Source organism: Heloderma suspectum, chromosome 5 (genome assembly GCF_057233095.1).
Source record: "Heloderma suspectum isolate Gila_16-S chromosome 5, 16-S_ref, whole genome shotgun sequence".
In the NCBI taxonomy this organism is placed as follows: domain Eukaryota; kingdom Metazoa; phylum Chordata; class Lepidosauria; order Squamata; family Helodermatidae; genus Heloderma; species Heloderma suspectum.
The window spans coordinates 217,440,989-217,461,197 of NC_139462.1; the positions used below are offsets into that span (position 1 = coordinate 217,440,989).

Here is a 20,209-nt window from a genome sequence, read left to right on the forward strand (position 1 = left end):
TTTTAGAACCCACTCTTACTGGGGTTTACTCAGAAATCCCATTGATTTCAATGGTACGTATCACCAAGTAGGTATGATTAGGACTGTACCTAAGACTGGCATTCCTCCAAGTTATAACAGCTTTTCTTTAATGGTAACTGAACTGCTTCCTTATAAATACTGCCATTTAACATATGAAATTATTCTCGTTCAATTCTTTCACAGAAGATATCCTCAGAAGAACTCACTGGAAGCAATTACAATGGGTGGGATTCAAAGAGGTGCTTTAGGTGTACCCAAGAGCTTGCTCAGACCCCCTTGCTATCACAAGCTTCTTTTCAAACTCCCCTCAGATTCAGAAAAAGTCTGCTATGCAATATAAAGGGGCTGGGGTCTGCACAAGCCCAGAACATGGAACCAATTGTGTGGTTCTTTTGGATCCAAGCCAATATACTCTTTGCAAACTAAACCCACGATTGAAACAGAGCTCAATTTGTGAATTGGCTTATTCCAAACTAACAATGGATTGAATCCAGATCAAATAAGTTGAACTTAGATCCCACTGAAATCAATGGGACAAGTTAATCATGATTTGAGTCCCACTGATTTCTACTAAGTACAAGTACAACTAACTTAGTCTGAATCTTGCCCTTAAATGTGAAATGTCTTGTCCAGAAACAGAAAATGGTTGTGGTGTTAATGTCCCAAAGATATTTACTAAATGTCTAGAGATACTGACTACTTGTAGCTCACACATTTCACTTCAGACTGCTCTTTGATAAACATAAACTTAAATGTGTATTTCAGAATTCAAATTGTTGTTGGTCATCTCAGGTTCAAAAGCTAGGACAGTGTGGCTATATTTCACATAGTGGAGGGCTCCTTTGGTAATCTAATGCTGTGTTTTCCATTCTGGTCATTATCTACCATATAAAGTTACCTATCATGTTGTTGTCCTGAATATCTCTCAATTCATTATTTTATACAATCCATGTCAGCATTTTAGAGTCATTAACTACAATAACTACTCTCTGAAGACAATTCAACAAATAATGAAACAAACATCTTGGCACTAGTAAAGAAGTATTTTCTGTATATCCAAACATATTAAGTGCTTCTGATTTAAATTGAAAAACATACCAATACAAAGCATTCTTCATCTAATCTCATGTACATCATGTAATAATTTCCCTTTTACAACAGTAAAACTTGGTATAAAAAAGCAAGCGCCCCTTGCCACATTTGCTGACTCCCTTTGGTTTGATGAGTGTCAATCCAAAGCAATGAAATAATCAGAGTCTGTATGCTTTGACTCCATGTTGCACAAACAGCAGTTGTTGCACACGTGCCTTATCACTATAACATCTGAATACAAATGTTGCTGTGAAATTAATAGTTAACTGGCTACACTAGGAATGGAAAAAAGAAGTTGCTTACTTGTGCCTCCCCCAGGTCATTATTCACCACAGTAAAGTTCAGCCCAAGTTCTTCAACATCCCCTTCATAGCTTTTCAGGAAAAGCAGGTTTTTGTACATTTCAGGATCTAGTGAAGCCAAGTGATGAATGTCCACATCTGCACTTGTCCCCAGCAACTTCGAGAGAAAAAAACTGGCAAATGGAAGCTCAACAAGCATGTTTTCATATAAAGCCTTTAAAAAAAAAAGTAGAGTTGAACATTAATTCACCCATTTTGATATACCTGAAGAATCTGAATATTTAATACATTCTTTCATTTCAGAAACTTCCATTTAAATTCACCACTAAAAAGACCAATCTTAGCAACATGGTAATTTTCTGACCTTAAAAATAATATAAGGGTCTCTCTTCCTTTATATACCCTCACCAGGCTTTCACTTTGACAGCCCTACCATCCATATATTCTAAAGCAGTCATCGTTCCTACACATTTATAGGAAGTTTTGGTGTTAAGACTGAACCATGTGCCACTTTATGTGTCAATGCTAAGAATAAAGAGCTTTCACCTAGAGATGCCCCTATCTGTGCACACAGAGTCATGCTAATGACAATGTTTAATAGAACGTTGGAAGTTGAGGCTGACCTGGTTTGCATGTTAACACCAATTCATGAGTTGTTTAACCCATGAATTGGTGGGGCTCCACCAGAGTGAGCGAGTGCACTCTCTCCCATACGCTCACTGTTTTGCATACGCTTTCATAAACAACAACCCAGGAACGTTCCTGTGTTCTTTCATGTGATGTGCGAACCCAGAACTCTGGGTTGTAGTGGGACAAACAACCCGGAGTTTTTATCCAACAACAAAAGGCAAAGTGGAAGTGGTGAGCAGGTGGAAGGCAGAGTTCTTGATCTCTGCTGCGCAGCCCCATAAGAACATAAGAAGAGCCATGCTGGATCAGACCAAGAGTCCAGCATTCCGTTCACACAGTGGCCAACCAAGTCATGGTTTGTTTAACCCATAGTTAATAGTTATTTGCAAATCAGGTCACTGTTGCCACTTTAGGTTTGTTTTGAATTATTTCTATGCTACATATTTCTAACTCCAACCTTTTAGGGGGTTAGGCATACCCCTGCACTGCATATTAATGTATATGAGGGCAGAAATGCTACATCCTATTATTTCAAAATCCAACAGTTCAAAACTTTCTGCACGCAAGATCAAGGCAATGATGAATTATAGAACCTAAAATATCAGCAAAGAGCACCAATCATCCATTGATGCCCCATCAAAGGTATCTTAACACCTAGATGCTGTGTGACACTTTAGACCTACCACCAAGGATATATGGACAACGAGATGAAAGCCAAAGAGGCATTCCATAAGCACAACTAAATGATTTGGCACAGGCATGGAAACTGAAACCTTCATTTGTGTAGATGAATTTAAAAAGTAAACTTCTAGTGTAAATCATTAATTTACAATCTGTATGGTCAATGTTTGCTGTTCTGAATTAGAAACACAAAAACGCACACACTACTACTTTGTTAAAGATATCAAAGCTACCGGAATTTAAAGTGGAATTTCATCTATGACTCACCAAATATTTCTGCAGTTGTACTATTCCCCCCCACACACACGCACACACACTTTTAAAAACACAAGTCAGGTTTAAGCCTTTAGGCATTTAATATACAAGAACTAATAAATGATGGCCCTAGACACTATGATCACATCAGCTAAATGGATTATAAATTAAATTTCCATAATGTATGCAACTGAAATACAAATGTAGACATAAATCAAGGTATTTTCTAAACACAGGTTAATTACACAGATTCAAGAACCGTCTATTTTTTATGCAAAATAATCCACTTACCATTTTTCATTTGGGTCTTAATTCTTAACCATATGTAACACTGGCTCCTAGAAGCCTATCAATAACTCCATGTCAAGGGAAAATAGCAATAGGTATATTGAAGGGACCTGCATGTTATTTTTCAAGTGTCTGTCTTTTATGAGTGTTTATTGCTGGAAATTGTGCCAAAATGATTTGAAATAAAAAGGATTAATTATAGTAGAAGCCTTTTAATATAAGTGAGTGCACTAGCAATGCAATTAATGCAAATTGTGGTGCTATCAGGAGAATAAATGTGAACAACATCACAGGCCATTTCTGTTTGCTGCCAAATAACTTTAGTAATTTACTACATTAAGAATCAATAAAAAAATAATGCTTTTCAAATGCATCTCTATCAATCTTCAGGTAGCTCCAGAGCAAACATTTATAACTTAATCTAAAAACTATACAAAGCATTTTTAGGCCACCTTGATTGTGCAATCTTGATTGTCATTTTAATTAAATACAGCTTTCCATAGCCAAGTTCTTCCAAATAAAAAAGAGGAAAGAAACATTCATAATCAAGGTAAGATGAATCGTTAATATTCCAATTAGAGTAAAAGCTAAGTTTTGTAACGAACATCTCTCAAATGCACAATAATTCTTTGTTAAGTTAATCACAGTTGAGCTCTAGTCTTTCCAGGTGGCAAAATACAACAAGCCTCACATTGCATAAATGCTCTGACTTTTGGAGTTTCCTTGGCCAAGTCAAGCTCACCTTGATCCTTTATGTTTAAGTTAAGAAATAAAAATTACATGAGAGAAAGGAATCTCATTCAGTGTTTGGACTGAAACAAACACTATACCATAGACACAAGCCACAGCCCCATTTTGGTGATGCAATCTTCTTCTAGCCCTACCAGCAACAGTTACTGCATAAAAACTGAGTTACATTGTATCTTTGCTCCCAGTACACATGTGATTTGCTAGGGCTTGCTTGCTCGCACATAATATGGTCTGGCTGAGGAGCAGCAGTGCCCTAAGACTACAACTCTAGGCATACCTAGAAGTAAATTATATAGTATATTACACTGAAAATCAAAGCAACTTGATTATGAGCCAATCCACTTCAGACTGAGGCACCTACCCCTTTTATGTTCAAATTTAAATCCTATATTCACCAGGGCCAAAAGATGGTCTTCCTAACTCCCATGGCAAGGGAATCCAAGAAGCTAGTACTAATATATAGGGCTCTAAAACCACTATGACACCCATGTCTATGGTGCTTATAATTAAAAACACAAGATGATCTCAGAGATGATTTTGCATGACCAGAAAGTTAAGCAGAACATAGGAAAAAACTGAACACCACATCACACAATCCAATGATTGCAGATGAAGCAAATGGAAAAACTAGGGCTGGAGAGTAATTAGGAGTGCCTGGGGCTCTTCAGCATGTTATGTCAGGCATGTGCACTGAGCAGGGGGTTGGACTCGATGGTTTTATAGGCCCCTTCCAACCTTACTATTCTATGATCCTATGATCACAGCAAGAACACAATGACCTTAGTTAATGACCAGATGAGCAAGATGGAATATTCCCAACTGGCAAGGGACAAGAATGAAGCAGTATGCCTTGCTCATACCTGTACGTCATTCTGACCTCTGCCAGATTCAAAAGAACTTTTCCTCGAAAAAGGAGAAAATGTGAGGATCAACTAGATCAGGCTTTCCCAACCTGATGCCCTCCAGATGCTTTGGATTCAACTTCCCAGCCAGCAGGCCAAAGGTCAGGAACGCTGAGAGTTGTAGTCCAAAACATCTGAAGGGCACCAGGTTGGGGAAGGCTAAACCATGCTTTTAACATTTTCTAACACACATTTCCCTGATGTATCACATTGCTCTTCCTGACTAATGAATAAAAATGGGCTTTATCATCTATATCCTTTTTCTTAAAAACCCAGTATTTGCACCTTTCTCCAGCAAAAAAATTGTTATCTTGTTGTGGTGCTGGAGCTTGAGCACCTCAATGACACCATGAGCTAAACTGTGAAGGGACACCCAAGACGGGAAGGTCATGGCAGAGAGGTCAGACTAAATACGATCCCTGGGGAAGGTAACGGCAACCCACTCCAGTATTCTTGCCATGAAAACTAAATGGATCAGTACTACCAGAGATATGTCGGTATACCATCGGAAGATGGGACTCCCAGGTCAGAAGATGGTCAAAATGCTACTGGGGAGGAACAGAGGATAAGTTCAACTAGCCCCAGATGTGATGACGCAGCTAGCTCAAAGCCAAAAGGACGGCTAGCAGCTGACGGTGCTGGTGGTGAACGACGAATATTCCCAATGAATATGCAGTGGAAGTGAAGAACAGATTTAAGGGCCTAGATTTAGTAGATAGGGTCCCAGAAGAACTATGGACAGAAGTTTGCAACATTGTTCAGGAGGCGGCAACAAAAAACGTCCCAAAGAAAAAGAAAACCAAGAAGGCAAGATGGCTGTCTGCTGAGACATTGGAAGCAGCCCAAGAAAGAAGGAAAGCAAAAGGCAACAGTGATCGGGGGAGATATGCCCAATTAAATGTAAAATTCCAGAGGTTAGCCAGAAGAGATAAGGAATTATTTTTAAACAAGCAATGCGCGGAAGCGGAAGAAAATAATAGAATAGGAAGGACAAGAGACCTCTTCCAGAAAATTAGAAACATCAGAGGTAAATTCCAGGCAAAAATGGGTGTGATCAAAAACAAAGATGGCAAGGACCTAACAGAAGCAGAAGAGATCAAGAAAGGTGGTAAGAATATACGTAAGATCTGTATAGGAAGGATAGTAGTATTGGGGATAGATTTGACGGTGTGGTCAGTGAGTTAGAGCCAGACATCCTGAAGAGTGAGGTTGAATGGGCCTTAAGAATCATTGCTAATAATAAGGCAGCAGGAGATGATGGTATCTCAGCTGAACTGTTTAAAATCTTGCAAGATAATGCTGTCAAGGTGATGCATGCCATATGCCAGCAAATTTGGAAAACACAAGAATGGCTAACAGATTGGAAAAGATCAACTTATATCCCCATACCAAAAAAGGGAAGCACCAAAGAATGTTCAAACTATCGAACAGTGGCACTTATTTCACATGCCAGTAAGGTAATGCTCAAGATCTTGCAAGGTGGACTCCAGCAATTCATAGAACAAGAATTGCCAGATGTACAAGCTGGGTTTCGAAAAGGCAGAGGAACTAGAGACCAAATTGCCAATATCTGCTGGATAATGGAGAATGCCAGGGAGTTTCAGAAAAACATCTATTTCTGTTTTATTGACTGTCCTAAAGCCTTGGACTGTGTGGATCATATCAAATTGTGGCAAGTTCTTGGTGGGATGGGGATACCAAGTCATCTTGTCTGCCTCCTGAGGAATCTGTGTAACGACCAAGTAGCAACGGTAAGAACAGACCACGGAACAACGGACTGGTTTAAGATTGGGAAAGGAGTACAGCAGGGTTGTATACTCTCACTCTACCTATTCAACCTGTACGCAGAACACATCATGCGACGTGCTGGGCTTGATGAAGCCAAGGCTGGAGTTAAAATTGCTGGAAGAAACACAATCTCAGATATTCAGATGATACCACTTTGATGGCTGAAAGCGAGGAGGAGCTGAGGAACCTCATGACGAAGGTGAAAGAAGAAAGTGCAAAAGCTGGGTTGCAGTTAAACCTCCAAAAAAGATTATGGCCACCAGCTTGATTGATAACTGGCAAATAGAGGGAGAAAACGTGGAGGCAGTGACAGACTTTGTCTTTCTAGGCGCAAATATTACTGCAGACACTGACTGCAGCCAGGAAATTAGAAGACGGTTACTTCTTGGGATGAGAGCAATGACAAATCTTGATAAAATAGTTCAGAGCAGAGACATCACACTGACAACAAAGGCCTGCATAGTTAACGCAATGGTCTTCCCCGTAGTAACCTATGGCTGCGAGAGCTGGACCATAAGGAAGGCTGAGCGAAGGAAGATAGATGCTTTTGAACTGTGGTGCTGGAGGAAAATTCTGAGAGTGCCTTGGACTGCAAGAAGATCAAACCAGTCCATCCTCCAGGAAATAAAGCCAGACTGCTCACTTGAGGGAAGGATATTAAAGGCAAAACTGAAGTACTTTGGCCACATCATGAGAAGACGGGATACCCTGGAGAAGATGCTGATGCTAGGGAAAGTGGAAGGCCAAAGGAAGAGGGGCCGACCAAGGGCAAGATGGATGGATGATATTCTGGAGGTGACGGACTCGACCTTGGGGGAGCTGGGGGTGTCGACGGCCAACAGGAAGCTCTGGCATGGGCTGGTCCATGAAGTCACGAAGAGTCGGAAGCGACTGACCGAATAAACAACAACAACATGCAGCAATAGAAGTAAGTCTCTGTCACTCCCTGACTATGAAACTGCGGCACTTAAACTCGTTGAACACTGTGAGGCTGCTGTTCTCTCTTCTACTGCATTCTCTGACTGGTTCTTTTTAGACATCCATAGTGTTTTCAGTCTCTTTCCTCTCTCAAATCTCACTCTGCCCTCTCACACACAGAATCTCCTCATAAAAACTCTTAGAATATCCTCAGACCCAACCTTTCTCTCTCCTATTGCAGCTCCTAAGGAGGCTATGCTTTACAGGCTTGCACCAACATTTTGTGATATGTCTGTGTCTTTAAGATATTGGAATGGCTTTCTTGGCTCTTCCTTTACCCAAGCAACAAGCCACTGGCTGCAGCCATTTTGTACTGAACGAATAAACAACAAGTTTGCTCCTTTGCACTAAAGAAACTATTACTCACATATATAAACAGAAAAACAACTATGTACCGCTATAATAACATTGAAGAATGATATGGCCTATTCTATATTGATAGCACAAATTTGTTATTTTAAGCCATTGCTCTTTTTCTCTCTCTTTCCACCCACCATTAAAAAATAATAATGAAAAGGATATGTGTCTATCAGCACCATAGTGCCAAGGCTATGAAACATAGACACCTGAAACATGGCATGCATACTAAGGGGACCCAAGGATTGTGCACCTGGGTGTTACTTTGTTTTTAAGATGCATTAATTTATTTTAATTAATTAAAATGTGTTCATCTGTTTGAAGCCTGCAGTGCCATCTTCAGTCACTAGGTGGCAGACATCCCTAATCAGCACACAGTTTTGCACTTGATACAGTTTGAACCCAGAGGAGAGGTCCAAGGACTGTTATACAGCGGCCCCCTCCCCCCTGTTGTGGGGCAGTCCCCCCTCAAGGGAATGATGTGGACAGCCCCTCCCTCAGGGGCCTATAGTAGTGCCCCATGGCAGGGGCCATGCCCAGGTCCCTGCCATGGTGCACCTGACAACAGCTGACAGAGTTGGACAAACTGTGACCATGCCATCTGAGTGAAAGTTTCAATTATCAAACTAGGAACTATTCCAGCTGATGTGAAGCTTGATCCATTCGCTAGTTCTACAATAAAGGCTGTCATGCTAATGTTAAAAAACACCATCATTTGCTCTGTGCTGGTCTACAACCAAAATGAACGATCTGAACCATTTGCTCTTGCTACCTCCCTAGCAGCTTCTGGAGGCATCTCAGTTTTTTCCAACCTGAACTACAACACATCTTCAGACCACAACTGGGAAGGCTGGTCGATTTGTACAAAAGCAAACACACATCCATATTATCATCTTCCAAGCAAAAGCTTGTAAGTCATTTCACACACCTGCACATCTCTTTCTGTGCACATAACAGTCCCAATAAGTGTAAATGCCTATATCAGTCTGCAGTTAGGAAGGTATCTTTTTATGTGCTTTGGACAACCCTGCATATATAGCAGCTGATATTCTAGAGCATGAGCATTAATGGATTAGTGTGTTCAAAAGAATTCTCCTCTTACAAGCTCATGCAGAAACGAATATGAGCTCTTAGAAGGAAATTACCGGCACAAAGTATAACTTTGTTAAATGAATCATTTAAAAAACCTGTGTGAAGGTAACTATCATTAATCTAAAACAGTGGGGACACGTATCCAGACAAATCAATATCTTCAAATCAGCAAAGTACTAATTTTCAGTAAGAGTTCAAACACGACAATTTATTTCAGTAAATATTCTGAACCTAATTGGCTTAAATGGACCTAGGTGTTTCCAGAGGCAAAAAAAGATCAGGATGCCATTACCACATACTTTAACTGTTTATTTATTCCCTGTCTAGGAAGCCTGATTTAGGAGCTATAAAATGCAATCAGTACACAAACCAGAAGCTGGAATCATCTGCTAATGGAACTTTTAATTGAGAAGTGACCACTGACATGAGGTAATTCTTTCAATGTAGAATTGCTTGCAGAGACCTTTGTGCACTTTATCACAGTAAACAATCACTAACATATGCATTAAAAAAAATTTAAATACATTATGACCCAATAAATATCACAATCAATAAATACAATCATTTCCCTCTCAAAGATTTACTGTTAAAATACCACACTTTTAGTAGTCTTTTAGTGCTGGACACATATTTGTAAATGCTGGTACTAAGTCTAGTCATTTGTAATGAAAAGATAATTGGTTATGTGAAAGAAACTAGTCTAAAAAGGACTACCAGTTGGGCTAACCATTTAAAAAATAAATGTGTATGAGGAAATAATTAAAATCTATTGAACAACATTGAATTCTCAGACTTCTGAATCATTAGCCACTTCATATTACTTGGAAATGATTTAGCTGTATTACAGAAGGACACTTTTCTTTACACAATTAACAACATGCAGGGACTTTAATCAACATAGCTAGAGCAAATAACTGAAGTGAAAGGTCAAATACAGTTTACCTAAAGAAATTAAGGTATTTTGGGGATTTATTTTAGGAGAATTAAACACTTTACAAAAGGATTTGAATTTTTATTTGATATTTGCTTCAGGTGGGAAGAATGAACCACAACCCAGGTTCTCAAGGCACAGGACAGGCTTGTATCTCTAACCTAATTCAATTTACTACAGCTCCTGTTACCTTTAGGACTGCCCATTCTTCAGTATTGGGGAAAGTTTTTGCCTATCATGAAGCTCTTAAAAGGCATAGGAGCTCTGTCACAAAAATAAAAGAAAAGAAAAAGTGGCAATTAAGGCTGTCACCCGATTAAATAAATCTTAGTTTATTAGTTATATGGGTTTTAGTCAAGTGCTTAAATCATGTTTCCATACAAGAAAAAAAAAGAGTTCTGAAACAAAAGGCTATTTTATTTCTAGATGATGCATATGTGTGTCATAGTTGGCATCATCCTAGAAGAGGCACTCCCTGCTGTGAGAGAGGGAAGACGTAATGCAGCCTTTCCCAACCTGGTGGTACCTTCCAGACTTGTTGGACTGAAACTCCCATCATTTTAAAATCTGTTGCCCAATAAATCCAGAACTCTTTCAGTCAATCAAAATGTTTCAATTATTCTAACCAATTTATCTATTAAGGCTGCAATCCTATACCGTCTTACCTGGGAGTAAGCCCCACTAAACTGAATGGGATTTACTTCTAGGTCAACATGTATAGGAGTGCTTTGTACATATCTTGCAAGCCTGGTGACAATCCTAAATAGTTAAGACATCTACGTCACAGAGATATTTTGGGGTGATAGGGTTAATATTTTTTTTTCTAAGAGCCATAAGTAGTTCTTTCAAGACCTGAAGAACATTGAAAAAAATTGCAATCACCAGAATGAAGGGTTTTTAAAGGTCTTTTAAAATTATATATTGGCATGGATTAAGTACAATCTCTTCAAAATAGAGCAAGCACAAACAGAACATTTATTATGGGTAAGAGATATTCAACACTAACTAAAACATACTTGATTATCACCACTGAGGGCGATCTGAACACAGAATATGTGTAAATTATTTGATTTTAATATATTTGTTTTCTGATAACATTGTAACATATACAGTTCTTAGCAGCAACACTCTTTTCCTTTTTGTTTTATACAAATAAGAAATTGCTGTGGATGCCAGACTGCTTCCTTTGCAACATATGCAATATATTTACACAAAGGCTTTTATTTCACATATTGCTGCATTTTAGAAATTATTTGCAAATGGATAAAATGGAGGCATTTTTATAAATGGATGAATAAGTATTCAACAAGGTCTTTAACTAAAACCACAAATCTGGCAAGGACAGAATACTAAGGCAGGGATTCAGTCGAAAGGTCGTGCCTTATCTTGCTGTTGAATTCATCAACTTTCCAAACATGCCAGCTAGAGGATATTTCTGCACCTGGGTGCAGCTAATTATTAAATAACACAGTCATTTTGTGCCTTGTGTAAATACAGGACATGCACAGCAATAGTTTGCTGCTTTCAAAATGACAGGCAACTGGGTTCCCTCTAATTTCAAAGTATACAGCAACATTATTCAGTCTTTTGCAACCAGACGTCAAGTTTGTTTTAATACTTTTAAGCAGTTAATATCCAGGCAAAATGTAATGGCTGCTGTTTTAGCTGTTGGCAACTTAAGTTTTTACAAACTGAACAATTTACCAAGTTTGAGTTACAGGTAGCTGCTTATATAAACACCATTGTGTGGAGGTCTTGATTGGGCCAGATGTTCTGGTAAGGGCCATTTCACATACCATGTAGAGGCAAGCCAAGAGCAAGGAGCTGCGACTCATCTGGGCTACCTGATGAGTGCACCTTTATTCAGCTCTATTCAGGTGTTCTTACTCACACCTTCCTGTTGGGTGAGAGCTGGACTACACTTGCTGCCCTCACATCCACCATCATGGCCCCTGCCAGCCCCACCCACATCCATCCATACCTTGGGGCGAAAGTTCTGAAACAGAGAGTTTCACAGCAAACCTACATGAGATCTAGAATCTTGATCATGCAGGATTCTAAATTGTGTGGGGAGCTTACATGTGTGGAACATCTCCCTACGATAGAAGGGACGGAGCCAGAGACTGAGATTATGTTCTCTCACACAGTGGGGAACATGTAAGAAAACCTGAATAAGACTTAAGACACACGGCTGCAAAGGTACACCTATGGACCTCACAATTTACATTTTTAGATGGACACTTCAAACATCTTAGGTGTACACCTAAGAATGAAATGTATGAAACAGACCTGATGCACCTGTCCCACTCAATGCAACCTGAGTCATTGTGTGGGAGCATACTGAATTGACTGAAAGTTAAGGGGGCAACCAGAACTCTAGGGAAACCGAAAGGCTGTGGTTAGTAATAGAATCCTGCTCACATCATGGACCTATGCTGGTGTAGTACTTCTGCTCTTCTTCCATGTATCAAAGGCAAGAGCAAATGTTACCAAAAAAGCCATCTTGATACAAAATCAAACAGCTTTTTCTTGACTTTGGAAAACGTATCACCATGAACAGGTATGAAATTCCATGAATGAAACCACACCGCAGAGTTTAGCATCGTATCAACCCATTATTCAGGTAGTAAGACAATTTGCCTGATACAGAAATTTTTTTGCAGCTTTACAATAGTGATCCTTCAGACTCTGTAGTCTATATACTGCTTGGATGGACTTTCTTTCAGTCAAACCCACCTACACAGACATTAAAAAAAACTTTTAAACTCAGTACTTTTACTGAGCTAAAAATCTGAAAAGCTATACTGGACTAACATGTGCAGCTTTTCAATTATACCTGGAACTTTAAGTAATCTTCATGGACTCAGAATGTCAAACACATAGAATGCATAGATGTGTCTACACTACAAATACTGTCAAAACAGCACTGCCATCAAAATGAAAATGTTCTTTTCCAGAAACAAAGAGGGAAGGAATGTATAGAAACCTGATACTGTTTTCCAGGTTCTCTCCATTTCAGAGAACACCCATAAAAATCTCCACTTCTATCCCATTTTGTAGCATGCAAGCAGTTCTTATGTATACGTATGCAATTTCTTTTACCTTTCCAAGCATCCTCCCAAGGAAATAGTAGTGCCTTGCATAAGAATCTCCAACAAGCATCTGTGCAGCAGGGTTAGGGTAAAGCAGTCCTTCATTAGTGGTCTTAAAAAAACCCTGGTTAGGGTTAAATCCCGATTTAAGTAGTTCATTCAGAAATTCTCGGAATATTCCTCCTCCATCGATACCAGCTTCATCGAGACCATGGGCATTAAGTAAATGAACACGAATTCGTTTTTTCAAATCCGGTTCTGGAGAAATGACAAAAAACAAGTCACATAAGAATTTGTAAACACTTCCCCCCACCACTACTATGTACATCCATCCGCTTAGAAACAACTTCCTGAAGAAATCCCAAGCAGTTATGAGCCTAAACGGTTAGCAAAATATGGAATATAAATTTTGTGTGTCCCAACTCATCAACATCATCCCCATCGCAGAACTCAATGAACTGCATAGCACAGTTACCTCTTGTTGGTTATTCATAGGAGTTACCCCACTTCCAAGCAGCCCCTTTAAACCACATTGTGAAATCCTTTGACTGGAGCAGCTTACCATATAGAGAAGTCTAGTGTTAGCAGCCCCACTAAATGAATAATTTTTGAAAAGTAGATTTGGGGCCAGACGGTGCAGATTTTTCTGCATGGCTGGTTGTTCTAGAATGATGAACAACTTCCATGCAAAAGGAGTGTTCATGTAGCCTGACTTAAAATGGCTACTATGCAAGGGCTGTTCATATGTACCTGTCCTGTATGCATCACCACTCTGTATTAGACTTGCAGGGCTTACTTCTCCCGCCTTTATGTCCAGAGCTTTATTTTAGCTCAGGAATTCATCTGACTCACTGAATAACACTATTTCATTTTTAATGCTCCCTGAACTTTTTAATATTTCAACAATGCCTATCTATCCACATTTTTTGACAGAGGGCAAGTATAGTTTTGCCACAGAAAGATTCTCTTTCCCTTTCATCTTGAAACACTGAGCAAAACTGTCTGTTATTATTATGATCTGGAGCTCCTTCCACAAGTGTTTGTCCATCCACTAGTAGGCTGTTCCAAAGACAAGTTTCTTAAACTAGAGATAGTGGGCACCCAGCTACTTATATGGCCATCTAAGAACTTACAGCAGGGGTGCACAACGTTTATGGCCTCATGGACAGCATGCAATGCTGGTTTGGGGGGCTACACGCATGCATGCACACACACGTCCCCCACCCAGTGATCCTGATAGATTGCTCTTTACTTTAAAGAGCAATTTACTTTAAAGAACAAATACTCTTTTACGTTAAAAAGGGCTATCTGTACGAGGATCTCTGGGGAAGGATGTAGACTCTATGCTGTAGAGAGTCAAAGCAGTGGGGAAACTGGTGGTGGTGGGAGATTCAGCAGTGCAGGTTTGGAGCACCCTTGGGGACACAGTAGGAGACTTAGAAGGCCGCATGCAGCTACTGGGCTGCAGGTTGGGCACACCTGTCTTACAGTATACTGATACTAGATTTCACAGGGGAAAACATTAAGTTCCCTAAACATTTTCAGAAATTTGAAAATGTTAACATGTGTGTTTTCTGTATGTGTACTAGATATTTTAAGAACTACTTGGAGATAGGAGAGGGAAAGTAGTCAAAAACATCTGGATAGCCTGAAGTTTGGAAAAGCCACACATGCCACACATACAGGGTTATGATGCCATGCAACTATCAGAGAAGCACAACATGTTTTAGATATCTAATATTCCAAGTACCAGACACACTTGCACTGCTCTCAATCGCAAACAAGCCTTTGGACGCAATTCTGGGATTGTGACAAATGGAAGCCACATTTATATGCATTTAAGAACTCACACAATTTATACTAAAGTTACCTGTGTCTTAAAATGAACAATGAAACATTTCATTTAAAACTGCTTTCTTTTACTCAAGTTCATAGGGACTGATTGCCATCATTTTTCAGATGGTGCTCTGTGATTTCTACACACAGCTACAAATCAGTTCTATGACCTAGTTAGTGTTCACAGTGCATTCAATACTCCAGACCCATTTAAATAAATTCAGTCTATTGTTTCACTACTAATCTTTGTAGGATTTCCAGGAATTTTCTAATTGTCATATTGGTAAGGCTACCTTATCAAAATCTATTACATTTGAAAAAGCATAGCCACGACAGTAAACAAATGAATTAGGGAAAATATGAGTAAACTGGGAAAAGGGAGCACATGAGAATTGCTTATGCTCTCACATACAAGGAACCTGGGATAAATTAACATGCAACAGACTTTTTAAAAAACCAAAACAAAAGCTTTGAGAACATCCTGACTACACATGTAAGATTTCTGGAAATTTTGAACCCATGGAAAAAAAACAATTTTCCCTGGGTGTTTTTTGGGGTGTGGGGGGGGTGGGGGTGGAAATTTTGGGAAAAATAGACAAATAAACAATACTTATATTTTTAGCACTCTTTATAGATCTAAAGTCACTTTGTTGCTTTAGCACAGCCTTCCCTGACTTGGTACCCTCCAGATGTTTTGGACTTCAGCTCCCATTAGCCTTAGGCAGGATAGCCAATGGTCAGGAATGCTGGCCATTGTAGTCCAAAATATATGTAGGACACCAGGTTGAGGAAGGCTGCTTTAGGAACAGGAAGCAGCCTTTATGTTCCTAAATTTATACTATATATAACTTAGTTTGCTCATAAAATTATCATTATAGCTGAACACTTTTTAAAAAGTGAACTCAGTTAGTAAATATGTAATTATTTAATATACCAAACACGATAATTTTATGAGCAAACCAAGTTATACATAGCATATTTTAAGTTCCTAGTTTATGTCTGACCAGAAGGAACTTCGGCAAGCAATCCCTGAAATATCTGCACCATCCTAGAAGCCAGAAGAAGCAGGAAGAACTGGAGACAGAGGAAGACAAGTCCAGAAACACAGGACTCAGTAGAACAAAACCCAAACTGTCAAGAATGTACATTTTCTTGCACATTATGATATGGTGACTCTATTCACATGTTGGGAAAGGGAGCATGACTTGGAGCATCCCCAAATGTCTATAAGTAAAGGTACATTGGATCAATAATTTTAATAAGACATGGAAGAAATAACTATGCTGAGAATCTTACAGAGAGGATTAAAAATACATTTTCTCCATGGCTTCATTATTTCCAGACATTTTATATCTCTAGTCTGTCTATAAAAGTCCTCTTATGACATAGATTTTAGAAATCTTGGGGGTGGGGAATAAAGGCTTGATAACAATATATAAACACCTTGCCTTAAATTCTAAAAGAAAGTATTTCATAGTCCAAAACTGTTCAATTTTTTGAATTTTTCAGAAAAAAACAAAAACAGTCCTTGGAAGAAACTGGTTTTTTTTCCAGCCCTTCACATCTCTAATCCTGACACAGAACACAGAATGGAATGCTGAATTAGAGCACACATTTTGCAGGTCTTTTCAAGACAGGAATTATTCATCTTCATATGATGCACTAACCAAAGTGGCCCACAATCTAGAAGCAAGGTTTGCATGCATGAACACAGTATATGGCTCTTATTTTTATAGTTCTCAAGACAAGTGATTTTATTACTATGAACTTATTTCAGCATTAGTTGATAAACGCTGTACCGTTTTCAGGGGAAAGTTTGTCGTATGCATCTTCATAAATATAATTTCTTCTGATAGTGACATTAATTCCATCCAGAAATGGACCTTCTCCTTGAACCTCCTGTTTGTCAGCATAGATCAGTCTTTGAAAGATCTTGTATAAAGTGAGTAGTGAAGGGAGGAAAAGTAATCCCATTTTAATATAGATTTTTAATATGCCACAATTCCACAACATTTCAACTTGCATTTACACGATAATTGCGTTACATGATAATAAAATACTAGAGAGTTTGTGAAGGCATGCAGATCAGGAAGTTTGGATATAGAATGGTTAAAAACAAGTACTATAGACTGCATTAAGAAACTGGCATGTCATATGACTGGAAATTTAAATTTATAATTCTATTTTGTACCATTTCTAAGTCTCTCACCAATGCTAAGCAACACGTTTTCCCTACATTTATCATTGTCCTTTTGGGAAACTGTGATTTATTTCCCCCATGAAACTATCTTTCATTTCCTTGATGGTACTAGCACACATCAATGGCAGCACAATTCTGGGAATTCAGTTTGCTAATTAGCTGAAAGCTGTAGAGCCAACAAAAGAACCTTATAAAGTTGTTTTTGTTATTTCAATGAAAAAGATGAAGAGAGCTTCCTTCAAACAGCAGACACTCCAAGGAATACTTCAAAGGACTGGTCATTTTCAAAGTTACAACCAAATTATAGGTTGAGGTCAGGATCTCCAAAACTGCACAATCCATTCTGGAAGCCTATTAAGGCTTTATACTTGTATTTTTCAAAAACTACCTGCGCACTGCAATCAGCACAACAAATGACTTTTGAAACACAGGGTTTCAAAAACATAGAGTTACAGCTGTGATCACATACATAAACTTGGATCTAGATTTATGCTAGATCAACTGCTCTGATGAAAGTGGATTTCTCCATACCTTCCTTCCCACATCAACCCATCCAGCCCCCTGAAAATGCTACTCAGAGAGACAGGAGGCCCTGATGAATGGGGTGAACTGTGGTGTCGTTGGCGGGAAGGAATCTTCAAAAATCAAACCAAGAGAACTTCCGCAAGCAAAGCCCTTTACTCAGGGAGGGCAGATCCTGGACCTATAGATGGCATAATATTGCCTATTCCATCTGGAGATTAAGCATAGCAATTGCAGCTTCCAGGGATTATTTATAATATAATGAGGCTGAAAAGTGTGGAAAATGATGCTAAATTAATTTAACCCATCTTCAACACTTCACAAAGAAGGTAAGCATTCCGATTATTTCCAACCTCCAATACCCCTTTTGAAATGCTAAGCTTGTAAAAGTTCAGTGCATCCTTACAAGTTTAACCATTCTTCTCTCTCAAGGAATGAATGAGCCAGCAAAAGGGCAGGTATAACCTACCGGATGGATTGCCCTCCTTCAGGGGCAAGCAGGGGAAGGAAATGCTTAGTGCAGGGATGCGGAACATATGGCCCTCCAGAAGTTGTTAGACTGCAACTCCGATCATCTCTCACCATTGGCTATGCTGGCTAAGGCTGATGGGAGTTGTGGTCCAAAAAAAACTGGAGGACTGCATGTTCTCTAATTCTTGCTTAGTGTTAAGTTCTACCATTCCTTTTTACCCCAGTATCTCAGTAGGTGGACACTTGAGCTCAGGTGAATCAAAACTCTTTTATCTGCCTGCCCAAGGAAAAGGAGAAAGAAAACTAACTGATGAAGTTTCCCTTTTTAGCCTATATTTTCACAGACTAAGAAAAACCAAACCAGAATATTAGCCACAAGAATTTTAGAACAAGAAATTGGTCTAAATTTAACCCAGGCTTATGATAATGACTAAAGTGAAAACCATCTGTTCTGCAACTTCTCATTAATATTAATCCCCAAAATGTAAGATAAATACTGGGATGCAGAAGAATTCTATATTTCCAAGATATCTTCTGAGGCCACCCCTTTCAATAATAGTCCTTTTTGACTTCCAGCAAGCCAGTCTGGAAGTGCAAGGAAACTTCAGAAGCAGCCTTCAGTGTAAATTACGCAACTCCTGATCAGGTAAGACAACCCCCCCCCCCCAAAAAAAAAAATGGAAAGCTCCAATGTGTGAGTGCATGGAGGGACCAGTGCACACCCAAAGATATCTTTGTATCCAGGACTTTAAAAAAAAAGAGAGAAAAGAAAACATACTCTGGAGCACATACATGCATACTTTAAAACAAAGATTGAAACTGAAGAACCTTTAAAATGGTAGCTGGAACAACAAGATCAGATAGAGCATTCTTGTGGGCAAAGAGGCACATTATCTTTCACGAAGTATGCAGTGCAAAGTAGCATACTTAGCAAATACATTAATTGGTTTATACTTACTGTCAAAAATACAAGCGTTAAAAAGATGAAGTACCTTTACTCTTTCTTCAAAAGGAACCACAAAAGGTAGTTCAGTCAATATTGCAAGTTGTCTTTCCTCAGATACAGAAAGAGGTGCCGGATCCAAGCCCACTGTTAAATGGGAAATGAGAGAGCCTTACCATTCTTCTCTGAATAGTGATGTCACCACCCCATACAAAGCACACAGATTTCCACTATACCAAGCTTACTGATCGAGCATAGCAAACATCAGCTAGAATCCAAAGGTCTGTCTGGAGAGCTCCTGCTCGCATAGCTGGACTTGGCCTCTCTTCCTACTGAATTCTCCACATACTTAATGCTATTCCCAAAACAAGGCACACTGGGAGTAGCTTCTGATACAAAGCAAGGGGCTGCATTTGGGAAAGGAAACTGGGTGAATTCCTAATGGGTGCATAGAAGTATGCACAGGAGGCCAAGTGTCTCTTAGTGAGACCATAAGTCTCTTTAGGTCCTGGCTATGGTCACAAGGACCTGATATTCATTTAGACAAGACAGATGTGGACTGGGTAAAACTGCACACCTCAGATAAATTTTGATGAGACCTAATGCCAACCAATATAGTTGGAAACAAGCATTCTCAAAACAAAAAGGTGCAGGACACTCAATATCTCTGTATACAATTAAAGATCTATTCTTAAGCACATATCGGCAGTGTCTGCAAGAATGGTAAAACACTCTTGGAAGAGCTGGTATGCATGACTTTGATACTAAAGCAGAGATAATGCTCAGAGTGACAATTCTTTGGCATCTTTTTGCAGCAACTGCAAACAGCAGTAGCAGCAACTGGCTGGCCTTTTGCAACAACCATCAACAGTTAACAGATGCTATACTTTCAAGCTCCAAGTTATTTTTAACTAGAGGTATATAAAAATTGCTTATTTAGCAGAACTAGAACATAACAGAGCTGAGAACTTTTGGCAAATACTAATACTGTAAACCCTTGGAATTTCTGAGTGTTTTGATAACTTTCAGTAAACATTTTTAATTACAGTCAATGTATGCTATCTATTAAGCTAAGGGT

General features: G+C 39.1%; 1 protein-coding gene across 3 annotated transcripts in view; it reads right to left on the bottom strand.

Annotated features, from left to right (window-relative positions):
- UBE3C (ubiquitin protein ligase E3C) overlaps positions 1-20,209 on the bottom strand; it is a 79,544-nt gene that overhangs the window by 13,868 nt on the left and 45,467 nt on the right. For all 3 annotated transcript variants that reach the window (XM_084859288.1, XM_084859291.1, XM_084859290.1), the window contains exons 16-19: positions 19,181-19,278; positions 16,795-16,927; positions 13,170-13,417; positions 1,417-1,629 (exon numbers count right to left, since the gene is read on the bottom strand). In XM_084859288.1, the coding sequence (XP_084715414.1) occupies positions 1,417-1,629; positions 13,170-13,417; positions 16,795-16,927; positions 19,181-19,278 (692 nt within the window). The remainder of the gene's footprint in view (positions 1-1,416; positions 1,630-13,169; positions 13,418-16,794; positions 16,928-19,180; positions 19,279-20,209) is intronic.